At 36.1% G+C, this 11,595-nt stretch overlaps 1 protein-coding gene across 1 annotated transcript; it reads left to right on the top strand.

The window, feature by feature from the left end:
• The first annotated feature begins 2,653 nt into the window (after positions 1 to 2,653).
• LOC135769414 (chitin synthase chs-2-like) lies at positions 2,654 to 11,204 on the top strand. Its single transcript, XM_065278726.2, has 19 exons — positions 2,654 to 2,696; positions 3,472 to 3,607; positions 3,722 to 3,904; positions 4,680 to 5,692; positions 5,777 to 5,866; positions 5,951 to 6,103; positions 6,194 to 6,368; positions 6,501 to 6,602; positions 6,700 to 6,841; positions 7,764 to 7,964; positions 8,042 to 8,326; positions 8,422 to 8,601; positions 8,764 to 9,154; positions 9,412 to 9,443; positions 9,548 to 9,615; positions 9,702 to 9,812; positions 9,911 to 10,128; positions 10,261 to 10,330; positions 10,419 to 11,204. Exons 1-19 carry the CDS (start codon positions 2,668 to 2,670, stop codon positions 10,521 to 10,523), a joined length of 3,684 nt encoding a protein of 1,227 aa, XP_065134798.2. The 5' UTR covers positions 2,654 to 2,667; the 3' UTR covers positions 10,524 to 11,204.
• Positions 11,205 to 11,595: the final 391 nt, after the last annotated feature.

Here is an 11,595-nt window from a genome sequence, read left to right as displayed (position 1 = left end):
TGTGGTGATTCAGAAGAGACCTCTGAAATGGTTGTAAAGTGCACTGGGTCTTCCTTTAATCATGAACACACACCACATATCTTTTTGGAATAATATAGGTATTCAAATATATTTAGGCATAGGTATTTTTTTTTACCACGGGGGTACATATCATTTCATGATGCATGATGGAGATTACGGAACAACAAAACTTGAATTTTAGGGGAATTAGTTAATGAGTTTATGCTATTTATTAGTACAATATTAGTGCAACATGTATTTTGTACAATTTATTTAGAATTTTCAATAAAGGTGACTTTTTAACTTTTTACCTTAAGAAAAAGAGAACAGGATTTTGTTGGGTCATCAAGCAAAGTTAAAAATAGGCAAGGCAACTATAGTGAAAACAAGGGAAGCAAAACTAAAACTATTTTCTGTAGTTACTGTGTAAATATACCATTGTTTTGTGTAGTTTCAATGTAAGTCAAACTTTTACCCCCTTGTTTCACGTAGTTACAGAGTAAGTACAACATCTGTGGGCTGTAAATTAAAGTGGTCTTTGTTACTCCCTTGTTTCATGTAGTTACAGATAAGTACAACATCTGCGGGCTTTAAATTAAAATGGCACTTGTTACCCCCTTGTTTCACGTAGTTACACAGTAAGTTACGGTGAGTGTTGAGATCAGTCTTACAGGAAATACTCTGTAATACAACTTTCTAGTAGGTCATCAGTCAAAAATTTCTATCGCTTTCCTTAGAAACAGTTTATCTAGAAGACCTATATTTTGTGTTCCGCCTCTCCTCTCGTGTTTTTACAAGTGAGATAACAAAATAGTTTCAATTATGTGGCATGTCTGATTTTTTCAAACATGTCACGCTCATGATAAACTCTCTCATCACCTGTGTGCCTTATATATAAACAGTCCAATTTTACAATTACAATTTTCCACATATCAGGATTTATAAAAATAAACTTAGTTCAAATGTCCACACACCCAATGGGCACACTGGGCACTTTAAGATTAAAATATACACAAAGGTCTGTATTAAGCCCAGAGTAAAGTCTTGTTTTATGTGTACATGAGCGTGCTCCATTGCACACAGGAAATTTCAGAGCGCCTGGTTTATGACGTGCGTATGAATGGTATCAGTTTTAAGTAAGTCGTGACGGTGTTGCCCAGCCTGATCTCACAAGAATTCTTACATATTACGAGTTGGCTAATTCGTATGAATTCATACAGGGTTAATCATGCAAAAAACGTACGATTATCATGAAAAAACAACAACGAAACCTAACCCCGCACCTAACCCCAATGTCACAGGGGTCAAGGCAAATCGTACAAAAACTTGCGAATGTGGTCGTATGAATTAATACGAATTAGCCAACTCGTAAAATCAACATGATCTCACAAAAGTCCTGTTATAGTCACGCAAAATTTTATTTAATTTATTCGTGTCCATGGCATTATTCATGTCCATTTTTTGTGCCATGAGCATGAATGATTTTTTCGTGACACTCGCACAAATTTCGATAAGTTTCTATAGTTTTTTGTGTCCATGGCACGTTTCATTGTATGTATTGTTTTCTCATTTTTTTTCCTATTTTTAAATCATTGTCGCTTGGGTTAGATTAAGATGTCTAAAAAAAATGTAACAGAAAGTGATTCTAACCCCAAATCCAAGCAACAATGGTAAGAAAATAGGAAAAAAACTATGAGAAAACAATACATAAAATGAAACGACATGAAAGTCGTGCAATGAACACGAAAAAACTATATAGAAATTCTAATGCTAGTGTCATGAAAAAGACATTTGTGCTTAAGGCACGAATAAAGCAGAATTTCGTGCCATGGACACAAATAAATTAATACAATTTTGCGTGACTATAACACGACTTTCCATGAGGTCAGTCCATGTAAAATATGTACAAATTTTGATAGCGTTGCTTGCCCAGTAAATCAGTTTCTTTTTTGTCTACCAATCAAGTGGCTTGTCATAAATGAGTAAAAAATTAACAAATAAATAAATGAGTAAACTATTTCCTCACCATATGATACTATTGTGTATTGGCGATCTCACAGGCTGACGATCGAACGATCTCACAATGGCGCACATCGCCCAACACTAGTTTAAATCATAGCTAAATGTAGTACACTGAGCAAACGCTACTGTGAAAAATGAATGTATACAATGTTAGCTACAGTTTCTTAAATAAAATGCAAGGATAAAATGCATAAGTAATCGTGCATGGGGTTTATTTAGTCATGGCTTGTTATTATTGTTGTATTATGTTGTACCACACTGGTACTGTAGAACCTAGTCGAACCTGTTTAATAGAAAAGTCTGGCCACATACTTTTGGCCATGTGGTGTAATGTTTGACTTGACAAGGAATTAATAGAAACCCTTGGCCGCAGATTTTTGAAGGGGTTTCTTCTTACATTTCCTTCTTCCTTGTATGCATCCAATAGATTATCTTAAAGAGGTAAAGAATGCCCTTGGTCATTCAAAACACACGAAAAGAAAATCTCGTATCCAGGAAAAGCAAAAAAGGGTAAACAAAATGAATTGCATTATGCAAAACATCCAATATAGACATATAGGCAAGTGATCCCGCCCCTTCTGATTTAAAAGCTCTGATCTACCCTACTGATGAGTAATCAAACATTTTGCTGCTTCACAGAGCACTATGGAAAACGAAGATAGAAGTGAATTCAGGTACTACTTTTATATTAAATTAATATTTATTTATATCTGCAATTAAAAAAAAATATAACATGCATAATTTACAAAATTAATTATTTCTAAACATGTAATATTTGAAACATTAAATCTTGCAAGTAGACACTTTTTAAATTAATTAATACAATTTAATGTTCAACATATTTCATAAAATTTTCTATGTATTTAAAGCATTGCCTAGTAAAATAATAAATGCAGATTATATTTTAAAAGGTTTTAAGTGTTAAAGTTCTTTGTCATGCTGTTGTTGAATCTATGTAATTTAATTATGGACATTGGTTATGATTGAAATATGTTTTCTTAAAATTAACTTAACATGTAATCTCTGCGGTTAACTTAACATGTAATCTCTGCGGTTAATTTAAAATGTAATCTCTGCGGTTAACTTATTTCAATCATGTGGAACCAGTTGAATTACGTAGAAACGTTTCTTTTTAGTGAAAAAGTTTATTATTTTAAGAATCTTAGATGATATTTGCTCCTATTTTTTAAATTGGAATACATTTAAAAATTGGAAAATCTTGTTTTCTTAAGCTTTACATTATAGTTGTACTTATATTTTAGTTTTACCTGTATATATTTTGCTCAGTCTATATAGTTCACCAGATTCTATTTAACTTTTCTATTAATTCCCCTTAAATGTTTTTATATAGTCTTTCTTAAAAGATAACCATTAGATCTTTAGTAGTAATCAGCTTTACATTGCTCGATCAATTAAACTACTTAACATTTTCCTATTTTTCCAAAACAGGGAGTCGTGGGACGCCTGCAGAGAGGTGCCAATCATTCAAAATGAAAACAAGCCCAAGAAACGAGTGCAGTGTTTGAAAGTGCTGTCGTGTGCTGTCGTCGGGTTGCTTGTCTTCATTTTAGCTTTGCTGAGTAAAGTGCGTTGCTTTGTTAATCATTGTCTTATCATTGGATGAACGGATTACATTTAACTAGACTATCATTCATTACAAAATAGCACGATAAATGTTTTTCTGTTTTTCTCTTAACAGACAACATTTCTAATTCTGATAACATTTGGAAACAACCAGACTACGAGCATACAAGAGAAACCGAAGGCTCTGCTTGGCATTGGTTTAGTTCTTATTGGGGCGGATGTTCTCCTCTTGATCAAAAGCATGTGGAAGTTCATTTTCAAAAGTGCAGTTATGCCCTCCGCAAAAACAGCTTTTTGTGTAAGCAAACTTTAAAACGCTTTTAAAATAATTGTATTTTTATTATTATCATTTTAGGATAGAATAATTATCATATCAAGAACGATTATGCTATTATTATCATAAGAACGGGTGGCAATAATCATGAAACATGTACATATTTACAGCAGTAGCGTTGTTGATGTACAGTGCTTTGCAAATGTATTAAACCAAAGACCATCCAGTATTGTGGAGTGCTTTAAAGGGATAGTTTACCCCAAACTACTGCCATCATTACTCACCCATTTTATATATATTGTTCTGCTGAATGTTTGTAACAAAACCATTTTTGGACACTATTGACTTCCATAGTATTTTATTCCTACTATGAAAATCAGTGGTGCTTCTGTTTCCTGCTTCATTACAAATATCTTCCTTTGTGTTCAGCAGAACAAAGAAATTTATAAAGGTTTGTAACAACATAAAGTTGAGTAAATAATGAAAGAATTTAAATTTTTGGGTGAACTATCCCTTTTATGCTCACACTTTCCTTTGAACAGAGTTCATTACGTTTTTTACATTTTGAACATGAATTTTTTGCCTTTTTTATAAAACAGTAAATAAAAAATGTACTGATAACATAGTTTGGGGTGACACAAACCTTACATTGAGTGGTGATCTAATAAATTTGTTAAGCATTGTACATCAACAAGAAATCTATAGCAATAAAGCATAGAAGTCATAATATTTACAAAAAAAATGTTCCAACCTGATAATGTGATTTTTCATAGACCCCCAATCTTTTCTTCTACTGTAGGTGCTTGGTGTCGAGTTCCTGGTAGGATTTGGAGCTGCAGTCCTAGCAGTCGTTGCCATGCCACACTTTGACATTGTCACTAATGTGATGATACTGAACAGTGTGAGCATCCTGTCTGCAGTCTTCCAAGTGTTTGCTCAGTGCACTGGCGGAGACATGAAGCGCTTTATAATAATACCCGTGTTCTCGATTCTTCTCATCATCCTGGGTTATGTCCTTTTTGCAGTCAGCTATCTGGTATCAGAAGAAAGCACTACTATTTTAAAAATATCAGTCGGCCTTGCCATCGGGGGAACCATCCTTGTTTCTCTGAACTGGTGGGAGAACTACAGTACACTGTTCAAAGTTAATTTTTTAAAGGACATTTGTGAAGACATAGTCAAGTCTCAAAATGTGGTCTGCATCCTCTCCAGTTTAATGAGAATTGGGGTTACTGCAGCTGTGCTTGGAGCTTACATTCCTCTATCAAACCAGAAATGGGAATTAGTTACTTTACCTGGCTATACAGTTGTGATTGCATTGGTGGGAATCCAGATCGCGTCCTCTGCCCTGTGTCGCTGGTTTGTGGTTGTGGCTTGTAAAATGCATGCCATGCGGCGCAGCTTCGTCTTGCCCATGTACCTGGCGTCAGCCACAGTTTTGGTGGTGGCATTGATTCCAGCTGCTGTTATGCCCTTTGGGTCTAAGCCGAATACAACTTATTGTGAGAACGTTCAGGAGAAGCCTGATGCCAACTTTATAGAACTGATGATATTGGATGTGAAAAGAACTCTTTGTGCCAGAAATATTGTGAGAAACCAAACAACTCAAGGACTGGCATGCATGGGCAGCTCTGCTCTGTGCTGGTGGTTGGGACTCATTCTCAGTACAATTTATGTCTGGTTCCTGAAGATCAACCGAATAGAAAGGACAAAAGATTTGTTTGTGCGCCGCATGTATGAAGGGGCATTCCTGGAACAGTCCATGTTGCTGAACACCCGTTTTGAGATCAAAAAAAGACGCAAGGATAAAAGGTAAGTTTTCTTTCTGAAGGAAAGACTTTTACTTTGATTTTATGAGTTAAAATGGCTCACTTTGTGAATACGTATTGTCCTCAGTGTAAAAGAAACCATCAGAGTGTTTCCGTGTGCAACAATGTGGCATGAGACCTATGATGAAATGATGAAGATTATCATCTCCATGTTCAGGTAAACATATGGTAATCTCCACTTTCAGTACTCAGCTGTTATCAAGTGAATTTTAATAGCAGTACTGTTTGATTTTCTTACCAGGCTCGATAAATACAGACCAAAGTCCGACACAAATACTGGTGAAGAGTTTGAATTCCATATTTATTTTGATGACGCCTTCAAGAAAGTCGGAAATCAGCGACATGCTAATGAATATGCTGAAATTCTTGTGGAAGTCATTAAAGAAGTTTACACGTAAGGATTATCCTTAATCTAATCCATCTGTGTGTACTGGAAAGTGATGGGCAAACACTGATCCAAAATGCTTTGTTTTGCATTCATTAGCATTTTCAGTGTAGAGAATCCAAGTATTTTTGAGAAGATCCCGCAGCTTCCCCGTCAGAGGATCATAAGCACTCCGTATGGAGGTCGTCTGGAATACACCCTACCTAAAGGCAACCTGATGATGGTTCATCTGAAAGACAAGACGAAGATCCGTCACAAGAAGAGATGGTCTCAGGTAAATTACTTTAAGATTGAGTTTAATAACATGTACAGTAGTATCATGCTAACTGTATGCATCCTCTCAGCTTTGTGGTTTTTGCATTTATTTGCACCAACTTTATTATTCACTTATCATCTGTGTTTGCAGATAATGTACTTGTATTACATTCTTGGCTGGAGACTTAACAGAAAGTACTTCAAGAGGTTTGAGGAAGGTGCAGAATCTGAGATTCTTAAAGAAAAACTGAAGGTTAGACTGAGACTTAACTACAAACCACATTGTTATACCCCTCAATGTGAAAAACATTATTTGTCAGGTACTAAAAGCGTGTTTCAACACTCTTTAGAAAGAGAAGGAGAACACATACATCTTGGCTCTGGATGGTGATACTGATTTCCAGCCATCTGCAGTCATGCTTTTAGTTGACAGACTGAAACTCTACCCGGATGTTGGAGCTGCCTGTGGTAGAATTCACCCGACAGGCTCAGGTAACGTTAGGCCTATACCTAGCTAGTTATCTGTAATTATACTCTCGTCTTTGTGGTTTATGAAAGAATATGCATGCTCTGGAACAGTGGTTTCAATCATACTCGTCAAAAACTCGCGTTTTTCTCGAGAGTCTTCTCACACCTATCTCCCGCCTCCCTTCCGTTTGGTTATTTCTCCCGCGAAACTCTCGTTATACAAATAATCACATCAATATATTATTCCAACGTTATCCAGTTGTCATATCTCGTATGAAACGCATCCTACTCACACAATAGACACATCATACAATTTTGAACACATTTTTACCTCAACCTGACAACCTACCAGTCGGTCGCGCTTTTGATATCTGCGTAGGTAGACGGGGGAAGTTAAAAAAAGACGGGGGAAGTTAATTTGAATCAAGCAGAAAGCTCAGGTGGTGCTGAGAAACTGGACGGAGGAATTTAATTTCTTATCGCGAAGCTGCATCGACATATACCACGCTATTTGCAAAGTATATTGCCCTGATTTTAGTATCAGAAACGCTGGGAAAAACGACACACAGTGATATACAGTAATTTTGTTTACAATGTGTACTTACAGTATCCTAAATGTTTCCAAAAATCTTTTAATTCAGAAAAAAATCGTTATTTAAAACATTGTAGATAATATTGCTGTCAGCAGAGTTATGTATGCGTTATCCTCGATGTCCGCTTTCACTGCTGAAGAAATCATCATGCTTTTCACACAGTGCTGCGCAGACCGATCGGTGTATGACATCAAAATATCACGAGAGCTACTCTGATATTTTGATGTCATACGCTGATCGATTTGCGAAGCGGCTCATTGCAAAATGTACATATTGTGCTTTTAATTCAGGGGTATGCATAAATTGTAGAAGTGAAACAATTCATTTAATCCATAATTGTATTGTGCTTGAAGGGCCCATGGTGTGGTATCAGAAGTTTGAATACGCTGTAGGTCACTGGCTGCAAAAGTCTGCAGAGCACGTGCTCGGCTGCGTCCTGTGCAGTCCTGGATGTTTCAGTCTTTTCAGAGGGGCGGCACTCATGGACGACAACGTCATGAAAAGATACACAACTAAAGCCTCTGAGGCCAGCCACCACGTTCAATATGATCAAGGTAACTTTCACTTTTGATAAGAACTGTAACCCTCAGGTCACTGTGAACTAATTAACCTTACTGTGTTGTGATGTCAGGTGAGGACCGCTGGTTGTGCACTCTGCTGCTCCAGCAGGGATGGAGGGTGGAGTACTGCGCAGCATCTGATGCCTACACAAACGCTCCACAGGATTTTAAAGAATTTTACAACCAGCGCAGACGCTGGGGACCCTCAACCATGGCCAACACCATTGACCTCTTGGGCTCAGGAAGATTGACCTCACAAAGAAACAGCTCGATCTCAAAACCTTACATCTTGTACCAGGTTATGAGCATGGCAGCTTCCATTTTGGGCCCTGCCACTATCTGTCTGATGATAGCAGGTAAAGTTAAAGAGTTATTCATTTCTAAAAAGATTCAGAATTTTTTATTTATGTTTATGTAACATCTCTCTTAATGTGTTTTGTTTATCACCCAGGATGCTTTGTGTTTATCTTCAAAATGGATCAAAATGGAGCCCTTGCTTTGGCCGTAGTGCCCCCTACTATCTACCTGTTACTGTGTTTTAAACTCAAATCCGACACTCAGATTATAATCGCAGCAATCATGAGTGTAATTTATGCATTTATTATGGCAGGAGCAGCTCTCTCAATCATAGGTAACAACTTTTGTTTAAAATATACTGTATATATATATCTTTGTTTTTGTAGACCTGAACAATTCTGTGTACAACTTCACCTTGTGTTGATGTTATTTCGGGTACAGGGCATAACAAAGATCTTTTTCAAAATAGTTTCACATATTTTCTCAACTCTTACAGGTGATATAATCGTGCAAGACACCTTCCTGACCCCTAGTGGCCTGTTTCTTATTAGCATGGTGCTGATGTATCTCATCACGGCTATTCTTCACCCTCAGGAGTTCTCACTTGTCATCTATGGATTTGTATACTTCCTCAGCATTCCTAGTGGTTATCTACTCTTAATCATTTACTCAATAGTCAACATGAACAATGTCTCATGGGGTACTCGTGAAACCGGTGGCAAGGCTAAAACTGCAGCGGTCGGTGCTTTTAGGAAGGTCATGCAGGCTTTAGGTTCTAAATGTCCATGGTTGGGATTGCCTCAAGATACACCTGAGGAGGCACTAGTAGTAGAAAACAAAGCAGTGACTGAAATCCCACACGCTGAAGCTCCTGTTGAAAAAGAAAGGTATACAAATGTCTATTGAACAATTATATAGACATTGTTTAATTGCACATTAAACTCTCTATACTCCATGCATATAGGCTACAGTGATTGTTATGGTAATACTTAGGTAACATTAGTTGCTGAAAAACATTTTTGTTCATTTTTACTTCATGTTAATTAATGCATTTAATAATGTTAGCAAATACAACCTTATTGTAAAGTGTTACCATTATTTTTACTACTAATACTAAATAATTATAATGTATTTTACACTGCAGGCCATTAGAGGACTCCATTAGTTTTGATCAAAGTAAGTACACAGTATGCTTTTCATACTCGTTGAAATATTTCAAACTGCTATTGATGTCTACAGCTAATGAACTATCCTTGTCTTTGTTTAATTTCATTATACAGAAGATTCACTATGGATAAGTCATTTGCAAAATAAATATGATGACTTGGATGAGTCAACACTCCCTATGGTAAGATTAAGTAGCCTACATGGCCTACAGTAGCAGTTAGTACATAATCTTCAGATACATTGACATGGCTCTTCTTAAATTTGCAGGATGAATGTCAATTTTGGAAAGACCTGCAGAAAAAGTATCTTGAGCCTCTTAAAGAGAGCAAAGAAGAGCAAGACAAAATCGCTGATGAGCTGAGAGAACTGAGAAATAAGGTGACTTAATGCAAAAATCAGAATGGATTCATCCATGAACTTTAAAAATAAACAGTATAATAAGTATAATTCATTTAATTTCTTATTTTTCCATACAGGTGACATTTGTTTTTTTCTTCTGCAACGCACTTTGGTTAGTGGCAACATTCTTCCTTCAAGCTATTGGTGACACAGTCTCCATAAAGATCCCGAAAGTCTATCCGAATGGGACTTATTCCCAAACAGAAACATTTTCTATTGATCCAATTGGACTGATGTTTCTACTTAGCTTTGCAATATTGCTGCTAATGCAATTTTTGGCAATGGTTTACCACAGGTATGTGAAGGTGCACACAAGAGTCAAATTATAATCAAGATTTTTATGGGCAAAGAAAGTTTTATTTTGATTACATGTGCTATGCAATTAAACAAGTTTAAAAAAATAATTTATTGTGCTTCCTTATTGCAGAATCTATACATTAATCCATTTTGTGGCGTATGCGGATACAGAACTCAAAAAGTATAAAAAACGAGCTCGGGTGAGTGAGTCAACGCATCAAACACAAAATTGGGTAAAAATTAAACAACAGTTGCACAGCTTTCTAACTGATTCTGCCTAAATTTCAGAAGATTGCACAGAGCCAAGAAAACCAGCCTAGGGAGAACGAGCCAGAAACAAGCTTCTGTATTCAAAACCCATCTACACACAGAGGATCTATAACTATGGTTTAAGATCTTGAGACTGAACTCTCCATTAGGATTGACTGTACTGTAGCACCCAATATATTTTTAACAGAATGATTGTAATGTTTATTTATTAGATGCCTTTATTTATAAGATTCATTAAATTGTTTGTTAATTAAAAATTAGCCTGTTACTTTGTATAGCTATTTCTGCTATTTTTTTGTCTCTGTCCATTGAAACTCTGTCTTTCTCTTAAGAAAGTAAACATAAAATGTATGTACAGGTGTACATGTGCCCGCATAGCTATTTCTGAAATTGTATTCTTACTGTAAAGTATGCGTTTTTGTCTTTTGTCCTTTTAAAACGGTCTTTCTCTTAAGAAAGTAAACCTCAAATGTATGTACAAGTGTACATGTGCCCGTATAGCTATTTCTGAAATTGCATCCTTACTGTGAAGTGTGTGTTTGTCTTTTGAAATTGTCTTTTTCTTAATCAAGAAAACCTGAAAGGGCGGTTTCTCGGACAGGGATAGACAAAAAAAAGTGTAAGAGCTGTCCAAACTAAAAACAACTTGCACTGACATATCTAAAAAAAAATACCGTGCCCTTTGGTTTGCCTCAAAATGCACAGAAGTAATGTTTTTAGTTAGGTATGTTTGTTAAAACTAGTTATATTTCCTAATTTCTAAACTAAGGCCTAGTCCTCTCTTAAGCTAATCCCTGTCTGGGAAACCACCCCTGAATGTAGGTACAGGTGTAGCCTACATGTATAGGTGTCTGTCTTGAAATCTAAAATGTAAATAAAAGTTTGTCATTGTGCATATTCATATCTACAGTATTGTTCGAGCTTTGTGGTTGAGTAGAGGCGGGGACTAATTTGCATATTCATAGATCCAGGTATACTAAATGAGGAGAGGGGGTAGACTAGAGTGACATTCAAGCATAAATTACTGTCACAGGATAGTAAACACATTATGATGCTCAAAGATGAGTTTTAAAGGGACAGTTCATCCAAAAATGAAATTTTTTCTTGATTTACTCACCCTATTGTTGTTTTAAACCGGTATGAGTTTTGTTGAACACGAGAAGATATTTTGATAAATGATGATAAGCACACATTG

Source organism: Paramisgurnus dabryanus, chromosome 9 (assembly GCF_030506205.2).
Source record: "Paramisgurnus dabryanus chromosome 9, PD_genome_1.1, whole genome shotgun sequence".
Lineage (NCBI taxonomy): Eukaryota > Metazoa > Chordata > Actinopteri > Cypriniformes > Cobitidae > Paramisgurnus > Paramisgurnus dabryanus.
Note: the sequence above shows the minus strand (reverse complement) of the source record. Positions and strands in the feature narration are given on the sequence as shown.

Bases quoted from the DNA above. Each gene is read 5' to 3' on its own strand.
- LOC135769414 (XM_065278726.2), top strand. From the start codon at position 2,668: ATGGAAAACGAAGATAGAAGTGAATTCAG. The intron at 8,327-8,421 runs GTAAAGTTAAAG...TTTATCACCCAG, and splicing joins TATCTGTCTGATGATAGCAG to GATGCTTTGTGTTTATCTTC. The intron at 10,129-10,260 runs GTATGTGAAGGT...TCCTTATTGCAG, and splicing joins TTGGCAATGGTTTACCACAG to AATCTATACATTAATCCATT.